The 27,930-nt window shown below is 39.2% G+C and overlaps 1 protein-coding gene across 13 annotated transcripts in view; it reads right to left on the bottom strand.

Annotated features, from left to right (window-relative positions):
- The window catches only part of LIMCH1 (LIM and calponin homology domains 1), a 327,502-nt gene that overhangs the window by 30,124 nt on the left and 269,448 nt on the right, over positions 1–27,930 (bottom strand). For all 13 annotated transcript variants that reach the window (XM_060655154.3, XM_060655155.3, XM_060655156.3 and 10 more), the window contains 6 exons: positions 27,627–27,784; positions 27,008–27,416; positions 22,684–22,899; positions 8,153–8,243; positions 6,116–6,279; positions 2,015–2,120 (listed from right to left, as the gene is read on the bottom strand). In XM_060655154.3, the coding sequence (XP_060511137.3) occupies positions 2,015–2,120; positions 6,116–6,279; positions 8,153–8,243; positions 22,684–22,899; positions 27,008–27,416; positions 27,627–27,784 (1,144 nt within the window). The remainder of the gene's footprint in view (positions 1–2,014; positions 2,121–6,115; positions 6,280–8,152; positions 8,244–22,683; positions 22,900–27,007; positions 27,417–27,626; positions 27,785–27,930) is intronic.

The raw sequence follows: 27,930 nt of genomic DNA, 5'->3' as shown, positions 1-27,930 counted from the left end.
TATTACTGGGAACCTGGGTGGCTCAGTCGGTTAAGCATCTGACTCCTGACTTCAGCTCAGGTCATGATCTCACACTTTGTAAGACTGAGCCCTGTGTTGGGCTCTGCACTGACTGCAGAACCTGCTTGGGATTCATTCTCTCTCTCTCTCAAAAATATATTTAAGTACAGTACATTACATTTAAAAGTAAATTTAAAAAGGAATAGCTTATTATTGCCTGGTATCTTGCTCTGTACTTCTATTCCTACTATTCTGAAACTACCAGATTATATTAGTGCTTATTCTGGGGCAGGTATTGAGCTAAACACTTTTTTTTTTTGTTTATCTCATTTAATTATTCCAAAACTCTTATGAAGTTGGTACTATTGTTTCCATTTTACAGTTTACAGGTGATGATAAGAGATTAGGAGATCTTGGTGGGGAAGATCACACAGCTAAGAACTAGATGAGCAAGAATTCAAACCCAAGCATTGTCTCCAGAGCCTGTAGCTGTCATTGCAGCTTCCGTGAACCGGACAGGAGTACAGAACAAGTGTACATCGAATAGAGTTCTATCTTGAAGACTAATTTTTGAAATTCTCTAGTGCTACTAAATTTTACTTTTTATCATTCAATTTAGATAAAGCATGATGTAAAGTCCCTTAATTAACAGCACATTTCACAAAGTTGAAATGCACAACAGGTAACAGAATGTAAAAACATGTGAGACAAGAAAACTAATTAAGATGCCTTAAAATATATACTTCCTCTCTCTATTACTTCTCCACACAATTAAAAAGTGGTAGAAATAGGGCAGGATTAAAACCTGTCTAAATATGGTCAATTTCTGGCCCAGTTAGAAGACTTTATTTTTGTCAATTCCCCTCAGGACAGTAGGGCCGACAAATTTAAAACAAATGCTTGGAAGGCAGTATTGAACTTTTTTCCACATTAAGGAACCAGAGATCATCAGTGTATGTACTAATTAATTCCCTCCAAAGTACTTCCTGTTATACAAATAGAGCCCACCTTATCACCCAGCCATCAACCAGGGCTAAAGGAAGCCAACCGAGATTCTGCCAATTGTGGCCCCAAATAGCTGCCCATCCTTGAAAAGAAAAAAATAAAAATAAATCCCCAGCCACAATGACCCTGTACCATCTTCTCTTTGCCTGAGCTGATAAATCTATAAAGTGTACTGGGAAGAGGACATTAAAAAAAGATAAACAAGAAACCTCACAGCTCTTGCCTCCTAAACTCTAGCTGTTCTCACGTCTGGAGAGAGAACTCACACTAGTAATGCCCAGTAGTCTATATGTTTTGCAGAACAGGCAGGGAATTCTCAGGACACTCCCCTATCCTGTTCACACCCCTAAGACTCCTTTCTGGTGGTTGTGGGCACCTGAGTTTTTCACAAGGACAAAGAGATTCAAGTGGAACTCTTAAAGAGTAAAGGGATGAATTCACAACCTGTACATGGCCTGTGAGTTACCTGGGGAGTTTGCAGAACACGTTTAATCTATGATTGTGAATGACTTCTCAGTAATCGTCATGCACACCCGGGAATTATTATGGAGTAAGAAAATCTGATTTTCTTCCAAAGGAGTCAAATTGTCAAAGGAATGAGTATTTTGTAAAGATGAGATAATTGACAGTTAATGAAGTTGACATAACCATTAAGATGATAAACTTTTTATTAAAGTTATTGATTTTTTATTTTGTAATTTAAAAAAAATTTTGGAGCCAATAAAATTCTTTTAAGGTATCAAACACTTGTGTAGGTCCTACTGTGCCTACAGCGCCGGGTTGACAAAACAGTGTCAGTAGCTGGGTTTCTGGCTGGGCCACATAGACAGTGCGATCCCAGATTTCCATTCTGAAGTTATTTAATTTAGCCACCACGGATTCTTGCAAACATCATGGCTAAAGGGATGTTAACATAAAGGAGGTAGTCTTCCTTTAAAATAAAGAATATTTTACTGCAGACGGGCCCAGGAAAACAGAGAGAGCTAATAAAATATTTCTTTCATTTTACCTTGAGAATTGAGATTTGGCAAATGTAATTGGTTGGCTTCAGGCATTTTGTCCAGAAATGGATACGTCAGGGTTGCTTCTGGCTCTGGCGATTTTGGCTTTCCCACCTGGATCATGGGCAACAAACAGAAACATTCTAATATTTTCCATTAAAAATTGCACAGGTGAAATACAATTTAAGAACCATAGCTATTACATAAGTCAATAAACCCAAATGTTTAACTTTTAAATGGAAAATTTTGCCCCTTCCCCAAAACTCTTTTGTGTTTTCTACATTAATATAGAGGCCTGGGGTGCCTGGGTGGCTCAGTAGGTTAAGCGTCCAACTTCCGCTCAGTTCATGATCTCGTGGTCTGTGAGTTCAAGACCCACATTGGGCTCTGTGCTGATAGCTCAGAGCCTGGAGCCTGCTTTGGATTCCGTGTGCCCCTCTCTCTCTCTCTCACTCAAAAAATAAATAAATAAATAAATAAATAAACAAACAAACAAATAAATAAACATAAAAAAAATATATATAGAGGCCAATTTTCTTCAGAGAAATCAAACTAGAGGATAGAAGTATGATGATCACTTTTCTCCAAACCCAGAAGATAATATTCTATCTTTGGGATTATACACCATTCTGTACTATTTTCTGATCAATCAACCACATATCCTCTTCTTGGTACTCCATAATACTGATTTTGTAACATCAGAAAGTGAGACGCTCCACATAAGATAAAATAAATCTTACTATGTAAGTGCTGAGTATTAAAATAATATCACCTTCTAGTGGACATTATTCTCAAGACAGTACACCACCCTCCCACAAACTTACACAGAGCACATTAAAGGCAATATATTTTGCTTGTTGACAAAGAAGTGTCATTTTAAATAACTACCATCCACTAGTGTCCTAGCAATGGTGCCATTAGGGGATTGTTGAGGCAGATTAGACCACTTGTCCTTATGGCAAACAGTTTCAAAATTTTAAGCTTTATAAATTCTTCTGTTTGCTTTGTAGAAATAGCCATTCCCCAATCTGAATGGCTTTGGGCAGAAGAAGCACCTTCCTTCTGACTTATTGCTTCCAATCAACTGCTGAAACACCAGATTACCAAACTGATGTCTAAAACAAGAGTCAGTAGACTCCGAGCAAAGATCAGAAGGAAGGGCATGGCTATATCAGTTCGTGTCCTTTCGGCTGCTTACAGGACTTGCTTGGGTTCACTCTGGCTAGTGGCTGTGTTCCCAGTAGACTAACTTGATAGCAAACAGGGCAAGTCAGGCTGTAGAGCATTTGTTTCATCATAAGCTGATCTCTGATTTGGTTCTCAGGATGATTTCATGCCTATAATTTCTTCTTAGTAGGATTTTATTTTTCTTTATGAATAATATATTTGGCCCTAATGGAATCTTGAAGAAAACAGTTAATCACTTCATTCTGCATTGCAGAGGTCAACCAGATGTCCCAATGAACTTCAATGTTAAATACGCAGCAAAGGCTAAGGCTTAGACTTACCAAAGTTGACAAGCCCCAAATCTTAACCTTATACCATTTCCTCCATAGTTGAGACTGACAAAAGAAGTGTTTCAGTGATGCTCAGTTGTAAATGAATGTTACTAGCAGAAATGCCCCAAATCACCACTACGCAAAAAAGGTCAGCCCATGTGCATGAACACTTTGTTTTATAAAGGTAACACTCTCAAGAGAAGTCAGAAAACAAAAGCTGCTGCAACCACAGTGATGACCTTTCTCCTTTCTCCTAAGTGTTAACTCCACAGTATGGAAAATAGAGGGGAGTGATTCTTATATGTACGAAAAGCGTTGGGATCCAAAACCATTATTGCATCTGCTAACCAACTAGTAGAGATTCTTAATCTGGAGTCCACAGAACAGAATTTAAGGGGTGTATCTCCCTGATAGCACTTGGTACATAGGAAAACATGGTAATCTTGTGTATTTTATACTTTTAAGAATATTATCTTGAGAATACTGTTTACCAGATGCCAAAGGGTCTGGTAAACACACACACACACACACACACACACACACACACACACACACACAGAGTTAAGAACCCCTGAAAACAGTGTTTTCCATAGTAGGGTAGACATGACCCTGGTGGTCTAAAGATGGACCACACAGATGAGGTTAGGCAGATGAGATATGCAGATTAATACTTTTTAGTTATTGTGTTTCCTTTGTTTCATAAAAAAATATTTTTTAGTGATGAGACAGTTTTCCTTCCGGTTTAGATTTAAGTGGGAAAAAAGTTAATTTGGAAGAATAAAAATGAAATAATGGCTACAAGCGTCATGTGGATAAAGCAAATCTGCAAAGGTGGGAAATCCTGTCTACCCCCAACGTTTTCCTATGGTTTAGTTCCTACTTTCAGACCTCTAGACCATTCTTTAATCCTCCATGTATAAAAATGAGAAATAACTGGAGTCTGAAATCCCCCAAAGGCATCAAGACAATAGGCATTTTTGACGTTCTATCTAGGACACAGCACTGTCCTCTCCACAAGGCCCGGGGCTGTATCTTGTTTGCTGTTGAAACCCAGTGTTTAGTACAGTGCCTGGCTTAGAGTAGGTGCACAGTCAATACAGGCTGAGTAAATGACGAATGAATTGGAACTAGAAGTGGTAAAAATGTCCAATCCAAATTTAGGGTTAATTCTTAAAGCTGGAATGTCACCACGTACAGTACGCCAGTGTGCAAGCCCATGGCTGTCTGTGTTGGTGGCCCTCTTGGAATCACCAGGGGAGCTTTTAAAAATACAGATGCCTGGGACCTTCCCTCAGCAATTCTGATTTATTTGATATGGAGCATGCTTGGTATTTTTTGAATTCTAAAGGGTAGCCGAGGTTGAGAGCAACTGGAATAGAGACGAAGACTTTTGAGACTGTGCCTGAAAACAAACCAAATTAGTATGAATGAGATGAGACTCTAAACAAGGAAGAAATTTAATAAAAACAAGACATTAAAACTCATTATATCAGAAAAATAATTTTCTAGTTTCCTCGTTGTGCAAGTCCAGAGGCATCAGAAGTATCATTGCTATAAAACAGGTAAATGTGAGAGAATATTTAGTAAGCTGCAGATAAGCAAGCTTAGGCCCATTACATTTTTCTTTTAAATATATAACTGCATAATTAAAAAGTATTTGAAATAAAATTTAAAAGATGTTGACTGAATATATACAAACCAATATGTATCAATTGCTACCAGTAGAGGTAGGTTTCAGTGGCTATCTCTCTTGCTTTATTTCTTTTTTTTTTTAATTTTTTTTTTAACGTTTATTTATTTTTGATACAGAGAGAGACAGAGCATGAATGGGGGAGGGTCAGAGAGAGGGAGACACAGAATCTGAAACAGGCTCCAGGCTCTGAGCTGTCAGCACAGAGCCCGACGCGGGGCTCGAACTCACAGACCGTGAGATCGTGACCTGAGCCGAAGTCAGCCGCTTAACCGACTGAGCCACCCCGGCGCCCTCTCTTGCTTTATTTCTATTTTTTAATTTATATATTATTTTTTATATGTTTACATATATTATTTGACAGATTTGTCATGTATTTACAGGTACATTACTATAAATATACATATAAGTTTTAAAAAATGCATAGCTACAGAATGAATGCTTGTGGCCTCCCAAAATTCATATGTTGAAATCCTAACCCTTGAGATAGTGGTATTAAGAGGTGATTCGTATAAAAAGAGACTCAAAAGAGCTCCCTCGCGCTACCCAACAAATGAGGGCACTGCAAGAAAGTCATCCGTGAACTGGGAAGTGGGTCCTCACCAGACACCTTGATCTTGGAGTTCTAGCCTCCAGAACTGTGAGAAGTAAATGTCTGTTATTTACAAGCCACCCAGCCTGTGGTAGTCTGCTATAGCAGCCCAAGTGACTTAATGTGTGTATCTTTCTATATGCATTTCATTTTTTTTAAAGAAAGAACATGTAGTATATTTGCATTTAGAAGAAAATACAGATTAAAGATAGGAATAGATTCGGAGAGAAAATAAATCCTCATTATGAACAAGCGCCACTGATATAAGTTCCCTTCATAAGCCAGCTAAAACATGAAGCCACACTAATTTGGACACTGTGTACCTCACCTTTTGTGACAGCACCAACTCCACCTTTCCACTCATTTCATTTTCCAGCTTCTTCTGGTCATTTTCTTCTGGCACGTCATTCTTCAGTCGGGGGCTGGAGGAAAACTCCACAAAGGGCACAGTCGGGCTGGACCGAGTCACAGTTGTTGTAAAATGCTGTGGCTCTGAAATGGAGTTACATTCAGAAACATAAAAAAGAAGGACATCCCATGAAGGACCATTTCCCCTGCACTGCCATGAAATACATCCAATACGTATCCTGCCCTGGGCCGTAAGAAGTTGGATTACAGTGTGACGAGAGTTATAAAGAGGCTGAGATGCCAGAATTGGCCAGTCTCTTTCAAGACATTAAAAAGAAATCAAGCAACATAAGACACATAAAGAAGCCCACCATGAAAAATTTAAGTTCTTAGTAAGAGTCAGTTTCCATATGAAGAGCATGACATGAGACAAAATGTTGACACAAAATATCATGGTAGGTGTGTTGGATGAGAGAATACTTATAGACACTTTCTTTCCAAATGACTGAGTGGCAGCTTGACTCTTTCTTTTGAATTTCAATGCCCCTTTTAACAGTTACATTTTCATAATTGAAATGTGTTAATGAGTGCATGGTATATATAATGCAGTGAAAATAAAGTGTTCTCGGATATATATGGAAGAATTAGGTATACTCTAGAGTGAGGGGCATATCAAAATGTGGAGGTGCAATCTATTTGGAAAAAGTATATGCTAAAATTTGTAATAATGGTATTTAATTTATTAAGAAAAAAAAATTAAAAAATTTTTTTTAACGTTTTATTTTTGAGACAGGGAGAGACAGAGCATGAACAGGGGAGGGTCAGAGAGAGGGAGACACAGAATCTGAAATAGGCTCCAGGCTCTGAGCTGTCAGCACAGAGCCCGATGCGGGGCTCGAACTCATGGACCGTGAGATCATGACCTGAGCTGAAGTCGGCTGCTTAACCGACTGAACCACCCAGGTGCCCCAAGAAAAAAAATTTGTAATGTTTATTTGTTTTTGAGAGAGAAAGAGAGACAGAGCATGAGCAGGGCAGTGGCAGAGAGAGGGAGACACAGAATCCGAAGCAGACTCCAGGCTCTGAGCTGTCAGCACAGAGCCCGACACGGGGCTCGAACTCATGGACCACAAGATCATGACCTGAGCCGAAGTCGGAGGCTTAACCAACTGAGCCACCCAGGCACCCCTATTTAATTTATTTTAAAATGCCACTTTAGGTGTGCCTGCGTGGCTCAGTCAGTCAAGTGTCTAACTTTTGATTTTTCATGGTCATGAGATTGAGCCCTGCATTGGGCTCTGTGCTGAGCATGGAGCCTGTTTAAGATTCTTTCTTTCTCTCTCTCTCTCTCTTTCCCATTCCCTCTCTCTTTCTCTCTCCCTCCTCCCCTCCCTCAGCTCCTTCTCAGCTTGTGCATGCACCCTCTCTGTCTCAAAAATAAAATAAAATAAAATAAAATAAAATAAAATAAAATAAAATAAAACAAAATATAAAATAAAATAAAATAAAATAAAATAAAATAAAATAAAATAAAATAAAATGCCATTTAAAAATAATTTGGTATTAGAAGAGGGTGGGCAGTTTCTATGTTTGCAAAAACAAAAAAATTACTTTATTAAACTGTCTGCCAGCTTTATCATTTTAGTGTCTATTTTGATAACGTATTTTTGGTTTATATCTTATCTATTGATATTATGTGTATTAAAATATGACCCCTAGTTATTAGCATAATTGTTTTTGGAAACATAATCTTTATGATGATGGAGATACACTTTCAAAAAAACCAAGAAATACCACAGGAGCAAAGATGTATGGGCTCCTGTTTCTGTAGCCAGATAAATCCTACGGTCAGGATTTCCCCAGGAAGTCTCTAGGTGGCAGCACAGTCACACCCAATTGTAGAGCCTTGACTCTACCTACATCTCTCAGATCAGTGGGAGAAATTCTTGACTCTATTTGCATCGTATCTTAACAGTTATCACGATTTCCTTTAAAACTAGTCTGTTAGGGAACAAACCTGGTGAGGCAAGTTCTGTATTCCCTTTCTGTGTTTCTTTGCCATCATTCTCATCTTCTTGACTGTTGGGTTCAGTTTCTTCAGTGGTTTCCTGAAAAAAAAAAAAAAAAAAGATTTTTTTTTTCCCCCTTTGACTAAATTATCCCTTTGGTAGTTCTAAAAGACAAAAGATTTCTTTCTTTCTTTTTGAAGAGGAATTTTTAGGCCAATGAGGTAAACGGCCTGTATGAACTCATTCTTTTCAATTTCCTAGGCAGCTTTACGGTGAAAGGCTGGATTGGCTGGAAGGAGATACACTGTGAAGGAGGAGAGGGGCATTATGAGGTCACACGTGCCCACCGCACCCCCACCCTTTCTTACTGTCTCAGATGCACATCCCACTTTCCCTTTCCCATCACCACTGAGTTTTCAAAATCATAGTCACTACCTACTTGCTCCCACATGCCTTTAAAGTTGGCTTAGGGTCATATCACCAGTGGGAAAAAAAAATTTCAAGGTTACAATTAACCTTCCCATAGCTTGTCTTCAGCACAGATGCCTATGACTCTTAGCACTGTGGATTTTACTCCTGGTGTTCTTTTTCTTCCTGGGGTTTCAAGAACTCTCTATTACCAATTTCTCTCATGCTCTCTCCTCTTCTCTGACTGGTTCTTACTCCTTTTCATCTCATCAAAATATGGGTCATTTCTAAAAATTTCAACTATTTTCTATCACCTGTGCTGAATCACTCTCAAATGTATCAATTATTCTCACGCACTCACCGTTACGTTCTCTATCCATATATGAATTGTTCTTTCACCTCCAGCCCTGAGAGTTCATCAAAGCTTCAGTCTAGCACATTGATGTCATGGTAAATGGCTCACACTAGACATGCTAAAAGTTACCTTAAAATAAGCTCTGCCTCTAAATCTGACTATTTCTGTTTATGGCATCACATGAAAAAACTCTTAAAAACTTTTTTTTAAACATTTATTCAATTTTGAAAGACAGAGAGAGACAGGGTGTGAGCAGGGGAGGGGCAGAGAGAGAGGGAGACACAGAACCCAAAGCAGGCTCCTGGCTCTGAGCTGTCAGCACAGAGCCCAACACGGGGCTTGAACCCACGGACCGTGAGATCATGACCTGAGCCGAAGTCGGACACTTAACCATCTGAGTCACCCAGGTGCCCCCACACAAAAAAATTCTTAAGTGTTTTCTGATTCATATCTCACAACTGCCCATCATTTGTCAAGTCCTGCTAAGGTTCTAACACAATCCTTTTCATATCCATCTCTTCCTTACTGTTTCTATAAGCGAGGGCCTGGGTTTATCCTTGACTCCTTTGTCCTTCCACTAAAGGGTCTCTGATTTGGATCTTTCTGTCTAATCCACTTGGCACATCACCATGATGTTCACCTCTTTTGGTAGTACTTTAGTAAATCACTTTTATGCCTGTGTTCCTCTCCTTCAGAAGCACTTCATTTTATCTGTTTTATGCTTCATAAAAGTTATGATGTCAAAAAAATTTGCAACAACCTAAATGTCCAACAACTGGGGAATGGGTGAATGGATTACAGTATGTCCTCAGAAGGAAGTATTATGCAGTCGTAAAAAAGGGTATTGAACAATTGTTAATGATATGTGAAATACTTGTCATCTAATGTTAAGTCAAAACATGTAAAACATATATTCAGTATGATGCTTATAATCTACATATGTAAGATTTTATATATGCTATATGTATACACAAATATACCTGCTAATACATATATGAAAGTATACATAAAAAGACAGTAAGGAAATATACTAAAATGCTAACAGTGATTATTTTTAATGTGCTTAAATTTGGATGACTTTTCTTTATAAATATATTTTCTGTTTTCTAAAATGTTCTCCAATAACTATGTATTGCTTCTGTAATCAGAAAACAATATCACTATAATTTTATGTTATCTTTACTTGGGAGTCAGTTGATTCCAGAGTGATTCCAAAATTCTCCCACTGATATTATAGTACTTGCTTGACAAAAATGAATGAAAGGATAATTAAATACTGGTTAGAATATACCTCAACAACCAAATTGAATAAATTAATGACTATTGTGTTTTTTGGTAATAGTATCTTATTGTAAAGGGCTAAAGAATTTTAAAAATATGTATAAAATAATAAATTTTAATAGGTTTTAAGATAAATATTAAAATTGGCTTCAGAAAAGTCATTATTAAATGCTTTATAAAACATTCCCATAGGTTCTCAGAAAGCTATGAATTTATTGGTCTAAGTATATATATTTTATTCATAAATCAAAATTTGCTTTTCAACTAACCAAAATGACCCATTTTTCAACTAACCAAAATGACCCATATTTTGATGAGATGAAAGTTAATATAGTGGTGGAAACTGTTATTGAATTCTTTAAGAGCAAAGAAATTTTATGAAAGAATGCAAGAATTGTTCAATATATGCAAATCAAAAATGTGATATACCACATTAATAAAATGAAGGATAAAAATCATGTGATCATCTCAATAGATGCAGAAAAAGCATTTGACAAAATTCAACATCTTTTCATGATAAAAGCTCTCAACAAATTAGTTACAGAAGAATGTGCCCAAATACAATAAAGGCCATACTTGACAAGCCCACAACTAACACCGTACTTAATGGTGAAAAGCTCAAAGCTTTTCCTCTAGGATCAGCAACAAGACAGGATTTCCACTCTCCCCACTTCTATTCAACATAGTCCTGGAAGTCCTAACCAGAGCCAATAGGCAAGAAAAAGAAATAAAAGGCATCCAAAGATGAAAGAAAGAAGTAAAATTATTTCCGTTTGGAGATGACATGATCTTATATATAGAAAAAGCTAAAGACTCCACATACACACACACACACACACACTACTACTACTACTACTACTACTACTACTACTATTAGAACTAATAAATGAATTCAGTTAAGTTGCAGGATACAAAATCAATATACAACTATCCAAAAAAGAAGAAAACAATCTCATTTACAATAGCATCAAAAAGGAGAAGATACTTAGAAATAAATTTAACCAAGGTGAGAGATCTGTACACTGAAAACTATAAAACCCTGATGAAAGAATTGAAGAAGACAGAAATAAGTGGAAAGATAGCTTGTGTTTGTGGATTGGAAGAATTAATATTGTTAAAATGCCCACATTACTCAAAGCGATCTACAGATTCAACGGAATCCCTATCAAAATTCCAGTGGCATTATTCACAAAAATTAAAAAAAAACCCTAAAATTCATATGGAATGTTAGAGGATCCCAAATAGCTAAAGCCATCTTGAGCAAGAAGAGCAAAGCTGGAGGCATCATACTTTCTGATTTCAAACTATATTAGCAAGCTACAGTAATCAAAACCATGGTACTGGCATAAAAACAGGCACACAGATCAATGGAATAGAGCAGAGAGCCCAGAAACCAACCCACACTTTTACAGTCAACTAATTTTTGACAAAGGCACAGCACTAAGAACACAAACTGGGTAAAGAATAGTTTTTTCAATAAATGGGGTTGGGAAAACTGGGTCTCTACATGCAAAAGAGTGAAATTTGATTCTTATCTTACACCATATGCAAAAAACAATGTCTAATTGGATGAAAGACTTAAATGTAAGATTTGAAACTGTAAAACTCCTAGAAGAAAGCAGGGAGAAAGCTCCTTGGCATTGATCTTGGAAATTATTTTTTTGGATTTGACACAAAAAGCACAGGCAACAAAAGCAAAAATAAACAAATGGGACTACAACAAACTAAAAGATTTCTCCACCGCAAAGGAGATAATTAACAAAATGAAAGGGTAATCTATAGCTTGGGGGGAAAAAACTGCAAATCATTTATCCAATAAGGAATTAATGTCCAAAATATATAAGGGATTCTTACAACTTCATAGTTGGGGGGGGGGGGCGGGGAGAGAAAAGCAAATAATCCCATTAAAAATAGTTAAAAGACCCAAACAGACAATCCAGAGAAGGTATACAAATGGCCGACAGGTACACGAAAAGATGCTCAACATTACTAATCATCAGGCAAATCAAAACCGCAATGAGATATCACCTCACACCGGTTAGGGATGGCTATAATTAAAAAGTCAAAACATAGCAAGTGTTGTCGAGGATATGAAAAAAACGAAATTATTGTGCACTGTTGGTGGGAATGTAAGTTGGTACAGCCATTGTGGAAAATAGTGTGGAGACTCCCCCCCAAATTACTTGTAGTAACAGAGAGTAGAGTGGTAGTTACCAGAGGCTGGGGTATGGGGTACAAGGGGAGGGGAAAACAAAGGAGAATGGTTGTTGCCAGGGTCTGATGGCAGGGGTATCATGGGAAGTCATTGTTTAATGGCTACAGAGTTTTGGTTTTGCAAGAGGAAAAAAAGAGTTCTGAAGATGGATGGCAGTGATGGTTACACAACACTACGGATGTACTTAATACCACTGAAGTATACGTATGAAAATGGTTAAGATAGTAAATTTTATGCTATGTGTATTTTACCACAATAAAAAAAAATTGGAAAAAATTGGAAAAACCACTGTAAAAAAATTGTTTGCAAATTTTCTAAGTTTAAAAAAAACCCACAAAGCAACTTCAGGCAACAAGCCTTTCAAGCTTTCTAAGAGATTTTACAATAGTGTCTACTGGCAAAATGTGTTTTTTCTTTTGGAGAATGGGGTGATTTTGAAATCCTCAGAATTAGATGGGCATTTTCTAATGATGGATCACCATGTCAATTCTGAAAGAACATAATATTAAATTAAAATACACTTTTAAAACCCTAGGCAGGAAATAAGCATCATATTTTTATTATTCGATGGATTTTGTAACTTTTTACTACATTAACAAGCCTGAGTTGAATCCCTTTAAAGAGACCTAATGAATGAAAATAGTCAAGAAAACCAAAGTCTCTTTTATTATGTACGTATATGTTGTGTGTGTTTACATTGTTATATGAATGACTGACATGATAGCAGCATTTGAAGACGAACCAGCCTAGCATTACAAAAGAGTAAGCTAGATTTTATAATTTAACATGCTTCCCCTGCCATACACATAGAAATATTAATACGTGATAGTACTTTTGTTTTATGATGTCAATATATAAAATGCCATCAGAAATACTGATTTTTAGGTCGCCCCCAAATTGATTAGATTATAGAAGTCTATCTGAGATTGGGAATCAAATTTGGAGATTTAAATACTGACGAATAATGCTTTTGAGAACACTAGTGTTTCCAATTACTAAAAAAAAAAATTAACTACAAAAACCAGGCCAAAGCCTCCCTGCTCCAAAAACGAACAACGAAACAGGCATGGTTTATTAAACCTCAGATGCCAGCAATTTTAAGTTGTATTATTTTAGGTACTACTGAGAAAAAAAATATACTGTTAAGTATGATATACCGATTGTAAGATATATACCGATGTAGAAACGTTCCAATGTGGAAAGCATGCCACTTGGAATCAAGGAAATAATTCATGAAGTCCTTTGCACATAATTTATAATGCAAAGGAGACAAAATCCTCAAGCACTCCTTCACTAAGGATTATTTTACTAGCACATCACATTCCAGGAAGATTTTACTTATGCATGACCAATGGAGAACTTCCATTTCCAAGAATGCTCACACTTCTGAAAGCATTTCTATATGGCTAAACACTCAAATACTGAGTTCCCAGATGACCCTATTTTTCTTCCCTTAAAATGATGCTTTAAAGGTTACATCTTGTAGTCACAATACTTGCGGCATTTACCATGTATCAGCACTGTTGGGGCATCTGACGTGGATTATTTCATTTGATTCTCAGAGCAAGCTTATAAAGGTATGTATCGATATGATTCTCTTTATACAGGTGTGGAAACTGAGGCCCATGAGGCTGTGGCTTACTCAGGGTCACACTGCTAGTAAGCTGGGGAGGTGGGAACCCTACCCGGTGCTGATAACCCCAGTGCTCCATTCTCTACCTCCACATTGTCCCCAGGTATTTAAAGGTTTTGATCATTAAGAAGCAACCTAAGAGGGGTGTCTCGGTGGCCCAGTAGGTTAAGCGTCCGACTTCAGCTCAGGTCATGACCTCACGGTTCGTGAGTTTGAGCCCTGCATCAGGCTCTCTGCTGTCAGAGCCCACTTCGGATCTTCTTTTTCCCCCTCTCTCTCTGCTCCTCCCCCACTCACACGCTCAAAAATAAATAAACATTTTAAAAAATGTAAAAAAAGCAGTCTAAGAACCTGAGAGTCCCCAAGTTTATTGCTGAAATTGTTCAAACTGCCTTTTCCATTCCCTTTCTTTTTCATCCATTCTACCTCATTCTTTCCATTCTACTTCTCATCCATTTGTCCTGCAAAAGATGAAAACTCTCCGGAATCTCTCAGGAGAGGAGGCAATTTAGCTAAGTCTCTACTCCCAAGGGCAGCTTGGGACCAGAAAGCCCCCAGCCACCACCCCATCTTGGGGCTTTCCATCAGCCCCGGTTCTGAGGGGTCAGGGATGCTCACAGCACAGTATCTGGCATAGAGCAGATATGTAATCCATGTTAGGTAAGCAAATATTCTGTGCATTATTTATGGAACTTATACTCTCCAGCTTATTTTAAAGACATGCTAGTCACCCAAATCAGGCGATTAACTAGCAAAATATTCAGGATAAATTAAGAGAAAAAGCAAGCTGTGACACAATTTAAATAACATTAACCCACTTAAAAAATATTTTATATGCACTGAGAAAAAGAGGAGAAGGAGACACATTTGAAAAAGAATCTTAGGGGGTGCCTGGGTGGCTCAGTCGGTTAAGCATCCGACTCTTGGTTTCAGCTCAGGTCATGATCTCACAGTTCGTGAGTTCGAGCCCCGCATTGGGTTCTCCGCTGGTCGTGTGGAGTCTGCTTGGGATTCTCTCTCTCCCTCTCTCTCTCTCTGACCCTCCCTGCTAGTTCTCTCTCTCTCTCCCTCTCCCCCTCCCCTCTAAGAAATAAACTAAAAAAATTAGAAAAAATAAAAAAGAATCTTAGTATCCATTTATGAGTGGCTGGAAGCAGTACATAGTTTCTATTTTCTTTATACCTTTCTGTGTTCTGCAATATGTAGAGACCACAGTTGGCTCTTGAACAAAGGTGGGGTTAAGGGTGCTGATCCCTTCACACAATCAAAAATTCACATGTAACTTTTGATTCTTTAAAAGCTTAACTACTAATAGCCTATTGATAACCAGAAGCCTTAGCAATAACATAAACAGTCAATTAATACATATTTTGCATGTTATATGTATTATATGCCGTATTCTTGTTTTTAAAGTTTATTTTCTTTTTTTGAAAGACAGAGTAAATGGGGAGGGGCAGAGAGAGAGAGGGAGACACAGAATCCCAAGTAGGCTCCAGGCTCTGAGCTGTCAGTACAGAGCCCAATGAGGGACTCAAGCCCACAAACTGTGAGATCATGACTTGAGCCAAAGTCAGACACTTAACTGACTGAGCCACCCAGGTATTCCTATACTGTATTCTTAAAATAAAGTAAGCTAGAGAAAAGAAAATGTTACTAAGAAAATCACATGGAAGGGAAAATATGTATAGCACTATACTGTATTTATCAGAAAAAATCCACATATACATGGACCGGTACAGCTGCAAACACGTTGTTCGGGTCAACTGTGTATATAATCAAGGGAAATCCCCAAAGATAGTTTAATTAACTTGTGTCTGGATACTGCATCTTGAAGGTTTGTTATTTTTGTACTTCCATCACTATTTCAAAGGAAATGAGTTCAAAATTGGCAGTTTTAACCACTACTGATAGACTTAGAAATTTGCCTGAAACAAACCTTGCCTTGCTGGAAAATTCACTTTCTGACCCATACTTTCCTTCAGTTACAGCTAAACAGAGAGAGGTCTTCAATTCTCCAAACAGAACACTGTTCAAGAATGAAAACAAGTAAATAAGAATGGACCCCTGGGCCTGAATAAATGAACGCACAGAAAGGTTGCTGGGGCCTAAGCCAGGAATGAGCTTCTCCTGGACTGAGAACTTGATCCATCCAAACTAGGTCTGGGGCCAGACTTGGCCTTGAGGCCGCAGGTGGGAGGTAGCCGATTCCTGGCCCAAGAGGAACAAGGTCTAGCCACAAAATCTACCTAGCATCTGGCTGCTCATTCTCACAAGGATCTGATTGGTGGATTGGCCCAGAGAGTGACACTAGAGAAGGAACTGGAAACGCGAAGCACGAGAGCAAAAACCGTGCTGAGACCCAGAGCCTGGGTGGTCCTGTTTCCAGGACAGAGGAAGAATGAGAAGCTGGACTGATCATTTAACCTCCATGGGTTGGAAGATGTGATACCCAACGTCCTTTCCTGAGCTTCTATTCTGTGACTGAGTGATTTCCTGGCTTCAGTCTCGAATAACTTCTCTGGACAGAGGCCTGGAAAATCCGTCTATTTATGTCTTGGTACCGTGAGCCAGGTGCCACAGATGTGGTGCATGTGTTTCCCCTTTCACTTTTAAACCTCTAAGTATCTATTTTCAGTGGATTGAAAGAGGATCCACGTGAAGAATCAGACTCTCCATTCCTTGAACTTTTTCTTTTTGCCTTAAACTTTTCAAACCAACAGGTAAGATGGGCCAGCTTTGATTTTTTAAATTATCTTTGATGTATACTTTTTGAAGCCTGTCACTGCTTCTGTACCTAAATGTCTTTAATGATTTTAAAAGGGCCTTAAATTGAACACTCTTACAATTACTTCTAGATGGAGAAAAACAGTTTCTAAAGAAAAAACTCTGATGACATTTGACATCTAAAAGGAATTTGCAGTTGGTCTCAGTTGTAAGGAAAACAGCACCTACTCAAATGCCTTCCCCTTGCTCTCACTGCAAAATGAAATGTTTCAAGAAAGATCTGATTGTCTGTTTTCCTGGATCAGAAAACGTTAGTAAAGTACTACATTTTCAAGAGGAAGGCCTAAATCTGATGTTTTCAAGGCTGAAAAAACAGGCCTACCTACCTTATTACTTAGTTTGAGAAAAGCAGATGAGGTAGTCTGGATACCTACTGGTGAAGTTTGGCCCTTCTTGGTCAAGGAGGGAGAACCGCCACAAATCTGGTAAGAAGGTGCTGGCCAGCAGGGGGCGCCTGCCTGGCACCACCTGCAATGAGTTGGCAAGTGGGAGCTGATCAGCAGGATCTAGGTGGCAGAGGCAAGCCAGAATTGGGGAAGGGGGAATAATAGAAGGAGCAAAAAGGGCTGCGGAAGAATCACACGAGCGTCTGCAAAGGCGATCACCTTCTGGAAAAAGCTATTCACATCTGCGTGTTTCTTAGTGAATTATAGCTGGAAAGGCTGACAAGCTGAGTTGGATGATGACAAGGAATTCATGTCATTTGTTTGAAATGCACACCTGTGCAAGAGGGAGGGTAATTTTGACGATCTTGCTCTAACCGAAAAAACTTTATACCTACTTAACCTTTTGGGGCTTCTGAAAAATATATTGTAATTTTCTCCCATTTGTTCTTTGACCATATTAAAAATAACTTAAGGACACCTCTGTCTGTGAGTCGTCCTGACATTATGCCAAATGCTCTTTATACATACATTCTCACAATAACCACCAGATGCATATACTATTATCTCCCTTATTTTAAATATAAACTGAGGCGCAGGTGGGGTTAGATCTTTGACCTACTGCATGGAGTATTCTAGGTGTTTTAGGAAATGGTCATTTTTGCTACCACTGAGGAAGGAAGAAATTTAAATACAAATACAACTCACAGTGGATCAAGAAAACACTGGACTAGCTTTGATGGAGACATAAATGTCATTGTGTAGGTTACTAAACAGAATAAATTCATCATCAGAGAAGAAGAACTTCCAAATTATTTTCTAATCCTGGATTCTAGGAGTCTGCATTTGTGCTATGACATGATTTAATTACAGAAGCCAATATACTAAAATGCAAAAAAAAAAAAAAAGGTGTTAGGTTTTTGCTGGGAAATATCTTAGGGATATCAGGTAAGGTCACAGGAGACAGGATCCATCTGTTTGGAGGATATAGCATCCTACTCACCCTCATCACCTCTTAGCCCTGTGACCACCTCCCCCCACCTTGGAATCTTCTCATGGGTTCCTCCCCACTGTCCATGCTTTTGCTTCCGCTATTCCCAACATGAGGAATAGCCTCCTCCATTCCAATGCAAATCCTGCACTTGAGTTCAAGATTCAAAATCCACATCTCACACAAAACCTTTCCCACTAAGCGCAAACAATAATGATCTTACTTGTTCTTTGCAATCTTATACCCTTCTAGCCTGCCGACCCTATTGTCTACCACTTAAGCAAATACTATTTTACATACTTTTCTGGTTGCTTTATGAAAACTGCCTTCCTGGCATGTTTCTGAGTTTCTTTTCCTGTCTCAAAAATGGGGCAGAGGGCACTCCTTAAATCATGCTTCTTGGTTAACAGGCAACCATTGGCAAGGTAACTGCCATCACAGTCTCATTACCTTAAAGGTGATTCAACGGAGGATGATCTGGAGTTTGCTGGTATCGACAGATACAGCCAGAGCATTAAAAAAAAAAAATAATAGCAAGCCTCACTTAATTTGGGATCTATTCCTAAAGTGAGAGAGCCATGGTCCCAAGAGTTTTCAATGAGAAAGATGAGGTAGAAATGAGCCAAAGAGATGCCATAATATTGTACAAAAGTGGTCATGCTGGCCCAAGATGCTGATGCTCCAACCTTACTCTGTCTCCACCCCACCCCCACCCTCCCCGCCCCGGAGGCCTGCGATCACCCTTCTCTGCTACTCTGCCTCCACGGTCTGAATTAACGCTCCTGCCCACTGCCTCTATGCCCTTTGAACGGTTCCAGCTTGCCCTGGAGAGCCGTGACATTTTAGTGGTGGGTGAGGCTAACTCCTCTGTAAAGAGTGTATCTGTTGGGAATGCAGTTTTTGGAAGAAAGACACCATTTAAACAGAACACTATTCCTTTGACAGCCCCACAGAATGGGGCAAATGAATTAGAAACAGCAAATCAAGTCCAAGCTGGTATCAAGCCTGGGGAGACTGTGAAGCGCAGTGCCCTGTTTTAAGCCGGCCGCCATATTTTGCCATGACCAATGAATTCCATCACTGCAACAGGAATACACTGGCTGTTAACACAGTCAAGAAATGCTTTTCTTGGAATACGGTGAAGGAAGTAAAATGAGCAGTAAGTTTATTGGAGAAGAGATTCTTTTAAAATGACTCTTCGGACAACACACTCAGAATGGAAAACTTTTGGTGTCATACGTTGTAAGAGAGCATGAAGAGTGTCTTAATAATGAGCCAACATCTTGTGTCATATAGCTAACAACTTGGCTTAGACTCTAACAGATATATACAGGTAGTTATCTACCCAGAAAATAACGTAAGAGCCACTGCCATAGTTTATTCAAGAGCCAGAGGTACCAGAGCCAGGGTAAATAAATGCCACTTCCTATTCACAACCACTAGGACTTATTGAACTAGAAATTACTCCAAAACTAGGCAGTTTTTCCAAGTAAGAGATACTTGGACAACAAAGGAAGAGACTCCCAGGCTTTTCCATGAGTTTGGGCCTGCATCCTGAGACTGCCCAGGATCAGACTGGTTCGGGGGAAGAGACCACCTGGCCACCTTGTGTTTGGAATTTTCCTTGTTACACTGTGTAAATTTCTGAAATAACATGATTTCTTTCAGAGCATCTAATTTTGCTTCTCTTAAACCAAGATACTTTTGGGGATATGCAATCAATGTGAAATATTTCAATCCATTTTCTCTTTGCCTTTAGGGAGTTTTACTACTATTACAGTGGAAAATACCTGTCATTAAAAGAGAACAAGCTATTTTTTTAATATGCTCATTGTGAAAGTAAAAAAAAATTACTATTACCAAGAATGGGGGTATATATATATATATATATATATATATATATATATACACACACATATGTATATATATGGCATGTATATATATATATACCTATTCTTGATAATAGTAATTTTATCAAATATATATAATAGTAACTTTATCAAGTATATATAATTTAAATATATATATTTATTTAACATTTTCTTATTGTTGAGGGACAGAGATGAGCAGGGGAGGGGCAGAGAGAGAGAGGGAGACACAGAATCTGAAGCAGGCTCCAGGTTCCGAGCTGTCAGCACAGAGCCCGACGTGGGGCTTGAACCCACAAACCATGAGATCATGGCCTGAGCTGAAGTCAGACGCTTAACCGACTGAGCCATCCAGGTGTCCCAGGAATGAGTATATTTTTAAAGGGAGGCTCTACTGCTCTAAAAACAAACAACTTCCGTTTTCTTCTGTTTTAGGAGTCTTCTACTTAAGGTCATAAGTAAAGTTTTTTTTTTCCTTCCAAAGCGTTAAAAACTTAGAACAAGAGAGATTAAATAGTTGGTTTAGGGAGTTTAGGCATTACACACCATCTAATCTCTTCACTTAATCCTTTAACTTCTATCAGGAATAAAATCTATTCATCCACGAGCAGGGTTTCCCCCAAATTCAAATAACAAAATGGTGGGGGAAGAAATGGTGAGAGGCAGAAAGTAGACACGTTCCTGATAGCAGAGCGCTCAGGATTTGTGTTTATAATTAATCTGCCGGGCCTTGGTAAGCCCTGTGTACCTCCATTATGTGGCAAGTGTCATGGGATGAGCATAGCGCCAACAATGTTGCTTTGCCAAAGTACGATGAGAAAGAGCTGAGCTCCACACTATGTGCAAAGGCCCTGTGACCTGATGGCATAGTCAAATTGAGTCATGGAAAGGTATTTATGAAAGGAACTTAAACTTGCTTCTCATTAAGTGTGGCAAAGATAAATAAGAACAGAATTACTAACTGTCCTAGAAAAGCAATTCTACCACTGTAATGCCTAATTAATTCTAGAAGCATCTAATTTACAGGCATATGTTTGACTCTACTAGTAAAGTTTCCATGCTAGTAGCAAAACTCACTATTTCATCTTATGATAATTGGTAAAAACTCTTCAGAGATGATAACATTTACACAAATGAAAAGTGAAATGAAATTCCAGGTTGACAGACTCAGCATTTGCCTGGATCACAAAACTTTGCTCCTGGAGACCAGTAAACACATTTCCCTGGTGAGGAAATTATTTTGGTTTATTCCAATTTGAAACTCTTTCATAGGATTTGAGCACTGTGGGGAAGAATTAGATCCTCTCAGCTCCTCTGAGAAAGAACACTTTATTCTTCAAAAGACAAATCCCAGAATGAAATTGGACCATTATCTTACACCATATACAAAAATAAATTCAAAATGGATTGAAGGCTTAAATGTAAGACCTTAAAGCATAATATGCTCAGAAGAAATTATGGACAGTAAGTTCTTTGACATTTGTCTTAGCAGTATTTGTTTGGACCAGTCTCCTTAGGCTAGGGAAACAAAACTAAAATAAAAAAAATGGGATTGCATCAAACTAAAAAGCTTTTGCACAGAGAAGGAAACCGTCAACAAAACCAAAAGGCAACCTACTGAATGGGGGAAGTTATTTGTAAGTCATACATCTGATATGGGGTTAATATCTGAAATATATAAGGGATTTACATGACTTAATATCAAAAAAACCAAAGTGGTTAAAAAATGTTCAGAGGACTTGAATAGACATTTTTCCAAAGAAGACTTACAGATGGACAACAGGCACATAAAAAGAGGCTCAGCATCGCTCATTAGGGAAATTCGAATCAAAACCACAATATCACCTCACTCTTATCAGACTGACTACTACCAATAAGACAAAAAATAAGAATTGGCAAGGATGTAGAGAAACGGGAACATTTGCACACTGTTGGCGGGAATGTGAATGGTACAGCCACTGTGGAAAACAGTATGGAGGTTCCTCAAAAAGTTAAAAATAGAACTACCTTACGACCCGGCAATTGCACTACTAGGTACTTACCCAAAGGATACAAAAATACTGATTTGAAGGGATACATGCACCCCAATGTCTATAACAGCATTATCAACAACAGCCAAACTATGGAAAGGGCCCAAATGTCCATCAGTTGATGAATGCATAAAGATGATGTGATATATATTCACCAAAAGGAATGAAATCTTGCCATTTGCAACAATGTGGATCGAACGGGAGTATATTACGCTAAGCGAAATAAGTCAGTCAGTGAAAGACAAATATCATACTATGTCACTCATATGTGGAACTTAAGAAACACAACAGATGAACAAAGGGGAAGGGAAAGAAAAATAAGATAAAAACAGAGAGGGAGGCAAACCATGAGACTCTTAAACACAGAGAACAAGCTGAAGGTTGCTGAAGGGGAGGTGGGCGGGGGGATGGGCTAAATGGGTGATGGGGATTTAGGGGGCACTTGTTGCGATGAGCACTGGGTGTTGTATGTAAGTGATGAATCACTGACTTCTGCTCCTGAAACCAATACTTATTTTTAAAAAGACATTCTTTCACAGTGGAATGATCCCAAAAAGGAAAAAAAAAAAAAAAAAAAAAGTTTGCTCTTACTCTCAGTTCTTGGGGAACAGAATTTGGCTTCTTTATGTTGATCTCAATGCTATTGTTGTCTTGTTTGAGTTCCACTGGGGACCCATCCACTCTGGCCACACCTTCAAACATCTGGGATTTGGTTAACGAGGAGGCAAGTACCACCGTGGGACTCTCTCTTTCCTTCTCCTTGTCACCATGAACTGTTTCTCCATTCACACTGACTTTCCCATCTACCTATAAAAAACACAGTGAACAAAAAACACAAGCTATTCCCCAATGAAAGACTATAACAAAAGAACACATTCAGAGTCACGGTAAAACATTATCACTTAATAATCAGGATCCAACCAAAAGTAAGGCCTCTCAAATGCTTCCATTGGCTCTGGAAATTAGGGCCCCCATAAATGACCTCTTTAAGGACCTCTTTTATTTATTTTTATTTTTTTAAGTTATTTATTTATTTATTTATTTATTTATTTTTAATTCTTTTTAACATTTATTTATTACTGAGAGACAGAGACAGAGCACGAGCAGGGGAGGGGCAAAGAGAGGGGGAGACACAGAATCCCAAGCAGGCTCCAGGCTCCGAGCTGTCAGCACAGAGCCCGACGCGGGGCTTGAACTCACAAACTGTGAGATCATGACCCGAGCTGAAATCAGACGCTTAACTGACTGAGCCATCCAGGTGCCCCTAGTTTACAATTTTTTTTAATGTTTATTTATTATTGAGAGACAGAGAGAGACAGAGCATGGGCATTGGAGGGGCAGAGGGAGAGGGAGACACAGAATCTGAAGCAGGCTCCAGGCTCCGAGCTGTCAGCACAGAGACCAATGGGGACTTGAATTCAAGAACTGTGAGATCGTGACCTGAGCCGAAGTCAGACACTTAACCAACTGAGCCACCCAGGTGCCCAGAACCTCTTTTAAAATTCATCAATCTTCTCGGGCCACTTCACTTTGGGTTAAATTTCCTGTTCACTTAGTCTGTGCTCTTATTTTAAAGTATAGAAAATTAAAGAATCTTAAGTATAAATACATGTCACATATTTGGGTTGCAGTGTACTTCTTCATTCAAGTTCTGATTACTATTCCACAGTTTTGAGATTTTTTTTTCTGGTTATCATATAAATTAGGTAGAACCCACCTCAGCTCAGGAAACTTCTATAGGTTATTCTGTGGTAAGGGGGCAATGGGTACATTTTTGGAAGCTACCACGAAGGGCAGGGGGCCTGATACTATGCTATATTACAGTGAATCCCTATTTCCAGTTAATTTTACAATCCCAATTTTTCCAAGAACAAAAGGCCATCACATTAAAATATTTTTGTTTTGTACCCATGTGTAGGGAAGGTGGTAAAAGCAAGAAAGGAGGAGCAGAGAGGGTGGTTAGTCTGGCTTCTTGAAAGGCACCTAGAACCCTCCGTCTTAAAGTCTGGGGCAATATACACAGTGGTTATAAGAGGAAGCTGCAGTCAGACAGTCTAAGACTCAATCCTGGCTCTACCATTTAAAAACCACATAATCCTCAACAAGTGTCTTATCCTCTGTGCTCAGATTCCTCATCTATAAACTTTTATAATGGCATCTCCCTGATCGTGCTGTTGAGGGGATTTTATGGGTTAACATATGTACAGAGTTTACAACAATATCTGGCACAATTTATGTATATAAACATCAGCCATTATTATTACTAGGCCTTCTAAAATCTTTCAAGAGGAATAATGGAAGGTCAGATATTAGTTAGGGTTTATTTACCTTAAGCCTGTGGCTTAAAGAATCTATTGTCTGTGATCCATAAGAAAGAAACTTAAATCACAACTGAGCACACCCACATAACTATAGCTGAAATAGGGGTTTTGCAAAATACTTTTTACCTTTATTTTATGTGATGCACTATTTTTTTTTTGTATTCTATTTTACTTTATTAAAAAATGCTAGGGGCACCTGGGTGGCTCGGTTGGTTAGGCGACTGACTTCGGCTCAGGTCATGATCTTGCAGTTTGTGAGTTCAAGCCCCGCATCGGCTCTGTGCTGACAGCCGAGTACCTGGAGCCTGCTTCAGATTCTGTGTCTTCCCCTCTCTCTACCCCCTCCCCTGCTCACGTTCTGTGTCTCTCTGTCTCTCAATAATAAATAAATGGTAAAGAAAAATTTAAAAAAATGCTAATACTAAGCCACTAAATTGATTTCATAACCTGGCAACAGGTAATAATTCTCACTTTGAAAAACACTGGCTTAAACTATTTCACTTGATTTTCCTTTACTCTTAATTCTGTTGTACTACGAAACTAAGCCCGTATTCTCTGTCTCCCTCATCCCACTGCCCTACCCACATGAGCACACACACACACACACACACACACACACACACACACACGTACCCCTTAGCTTCTACCCTGGCATTATCTGGTAACAACTTTCCATTTATATACTACCTTTGACCATAACTGGGTTCACCCACTGAGTGGTGGGGCTGTGAATGGGGCTGATAGCCATAAATGCCTATGATGAGTCAAGGGCTCATTGGTGGTCAAGAGTGAACCCCAGCTCTAAAAAGATCTCTACTTAAGTTCTTCTCCCCATTCCTCCATGAATGCTCTTCCTGAGACCTTTGACACTGTTTTGCCACAATGGTGAGAGACAGGGATTCCTCAGGGCCAAAGTCTTGCCATAAAGTCATCTATCAAAATTCTTCTGTTTAAATGATCACCTTGCACTATTTATATAAAGAAAGGGAAATGGACATCTACATTATCTGATCGGATGCTTTGGACACCAAGTTAAATAAATGTATTATCCACCCCTGTTCTGGGCCACCTCAATATCAAATCTTCCTTCATGAAACATCACAGATAGTTCATGGTCATGAGCCCTAGGTGAAGGAGACCTGGTGTGGGATATTGAGCATGTATGGGGACATGATTATCTATGTGTGAGCCTGCCTGATGAGTGGCTCATTTTCTCAAGGAACATTCATGTATTTATTCAATAAGAACTTGGTGAGTGCCTACTATTTCCCAGGTCCCTAGGCCAGGCTCTTAGGAAGAAGCTGTGAACAACAAAGACACAGCTCCAGCCCTTCAGGGGACACACATCTCTATTCAACCCAGATGAGACATCCAGGGTACTTTCCTTTTGTTCTGGCAAAGGCTAAAGCACAGATATTTAAGATCCATTCTGAGTTACGTAAGCAATAGTCAGAAAGTATATACTTTGGTTCCCTCTGAAATTCAACAGGAAGATACATGACATCACATTGCTCAATTAGTTTAGCTGAGCAAACTTTCTTCACAGTCATGTGCCCTTGTCTCCTGGTGATGAAGTCCACCTTCTTCTATTAAGAACCCATGTGGCGTGCAGGGACCATGAGAACTGATTTTTCTTTGTAGTCCAAAGAGCTTTAAGCCAAAGAATGAGTGCTTCCTCATGATGTGAGGGAGAACACTGAGATTTGAGGAAGTGAAAAGATGTCTGGTTGTCAAATGATCCTTCGTTCTGGAACAGTATTTTACATATTCATGTTGGTAGGAAACAACCTAGTTTCTTTCCACTTAAAAATTTAAAAACCCGTTGGGGCGCCTGGGTGGCGCAGTCGGTTAAGCGTCCGACTTCAGCCAGGTCACGATCTCGCGGTCTGTGAGTTCGAGCCCCGCGTCAGGCTCTGGGCTGATGGCTCGGAGCCTGGAGCCTGTTTCCGATTCTGTGTCTCCCTCTCTCTCTGCCCCTCCCCTGTTCATGCTCTGTCTCTCTCTGTCCCAAAAATAAATAAAAAACGTTGAAAAAAAATTAAAAAAAAAAAAAAACCCGTGTCATCTGGGAATCAAGTACATCCCATGTTCCTATGTACTCCTTGTATTACTCTTTTTTTTTTTTTTTTTCAATTGTAGCATCTTTTTGGCTAGGATGTCAAATTCCTTAAAAAGAAGAGGTGGCTGCCTATGCTTCTATTTAAACCAAAGGCAATTAAAATTTTGTTCTGAGGACTTTGCTATAGCCCCAGGGTATCCTGGGATACCCAGGGTTTTACTAAACTAAGGGTCTGTTACCACTACTATAGAGAGACCATGCCCTTATATCAAATTCAAAAATAAGCCTTGCTCATGGAGATGTCTCAATTATCAATCTCATTGGAGTCTATCAGTATTAACAGTAGGAATTGGGGGGAACATCTGTCCTTTAACTATTTGCAAACCAAATTTCCTGAGGCATAAACTTTACAATTGTAAATGCTAATACATTCCTCTTTTGTCTGATACAAATAATTCTATCTTCTTGAGGCGAGATGCTTTCTTTCTTTACCTGGGGTTTGGTTTTGCTTCTATTCTTAAGGAACGTATCCTACCTTAAAGGTCTTCAGAACCTCTTGAGAGTTTTTGGGCTGGGAGTAAGGCTTGGGTGTCAGCATAGGCACTGCTTTGGGAGTGACAGTTTTGCTTGGAGAGCCACTGCCTGCTGACATGCTGGTATCCAGAACGCTGGTGCGAGCGATGGTGGTTTCCACAGTGGCAGTGAACTTGGGTGGAGGCAGTGACTGTTGCCGCAGGTATTTCATGGGGTTGGGGTCATTCAGGAAGGGGGTTAAGTTTGGCTCTGTTGAATGGCTTCTTTCCAGAATTTTTGGCATCTCCAAGCGTTCGAGAACAGCCTCGCTGATGGTGAACCTTTCGATGTACTGTTGAAGGATCCCCTCTGCTTCCTCCTGAGACCGTGCATTCTTGTAGGCCTCATGCAACTCCCTCTCTCTCCGCTCTCTAAAGGAGGAGCATGGGAAGGGCAGCAAGAACAAAGTCAACAGTCACAAAAATGGCAAAGAAGACCTTGGTAGGAACCAAGGTCGAGCTGAAAGGGGAGCACGGGGAGTGTGGAATACTGGTGCCAGAGCCTCTGTGAATACCAACAATTTTTAGAAAAAGCACATCTAGAGCATATTGCACATTTAAAAAAACAACCAAAGAACTCACTTTTCTTGAACAATTTCTCTGTAGGTTTTGATGCTTTTCCTTCGTTCACTTGTTCCATCCTCTCCAGCCAGTAACTTCTCCATTTTCTTCCTTTCTTCCTCTTTCTTGATTAAGTCCTGGGAAGCGCTTCTTCTACGACTCTTCCAACGAGCCAGGTCCTAGTGGGGGTGGGGGGTCAGGGGTAGACAGGACATACTTCTCCAGGCTTACACACAACTCCATGTTTACTCTTTAGAGTTTAGTGAGCGCTCACGATGGGCCCAGCACTATGCTAGGGCATTGCCACCCAATCCAATGTAAGTCT

This window comes from Panthera onca, chromosome B1 (genome assembly GCF_046562875.1).
Source record: "Panthera onca isolate mPanOnc1 chromosome B1, mPanOnc1 haplotype 2, whole genome shotgun sequence".
Lineage (NCBI taxonomy): Eukaryota > Metazoa > Chordata > Mammalia > Carnivora > Felidae > Panthera > Panthera onca.
Note: the sequence above shows the minus strand (reverse complement) of the source record. Positions and strands in the feature narration are given on the sequence as shown.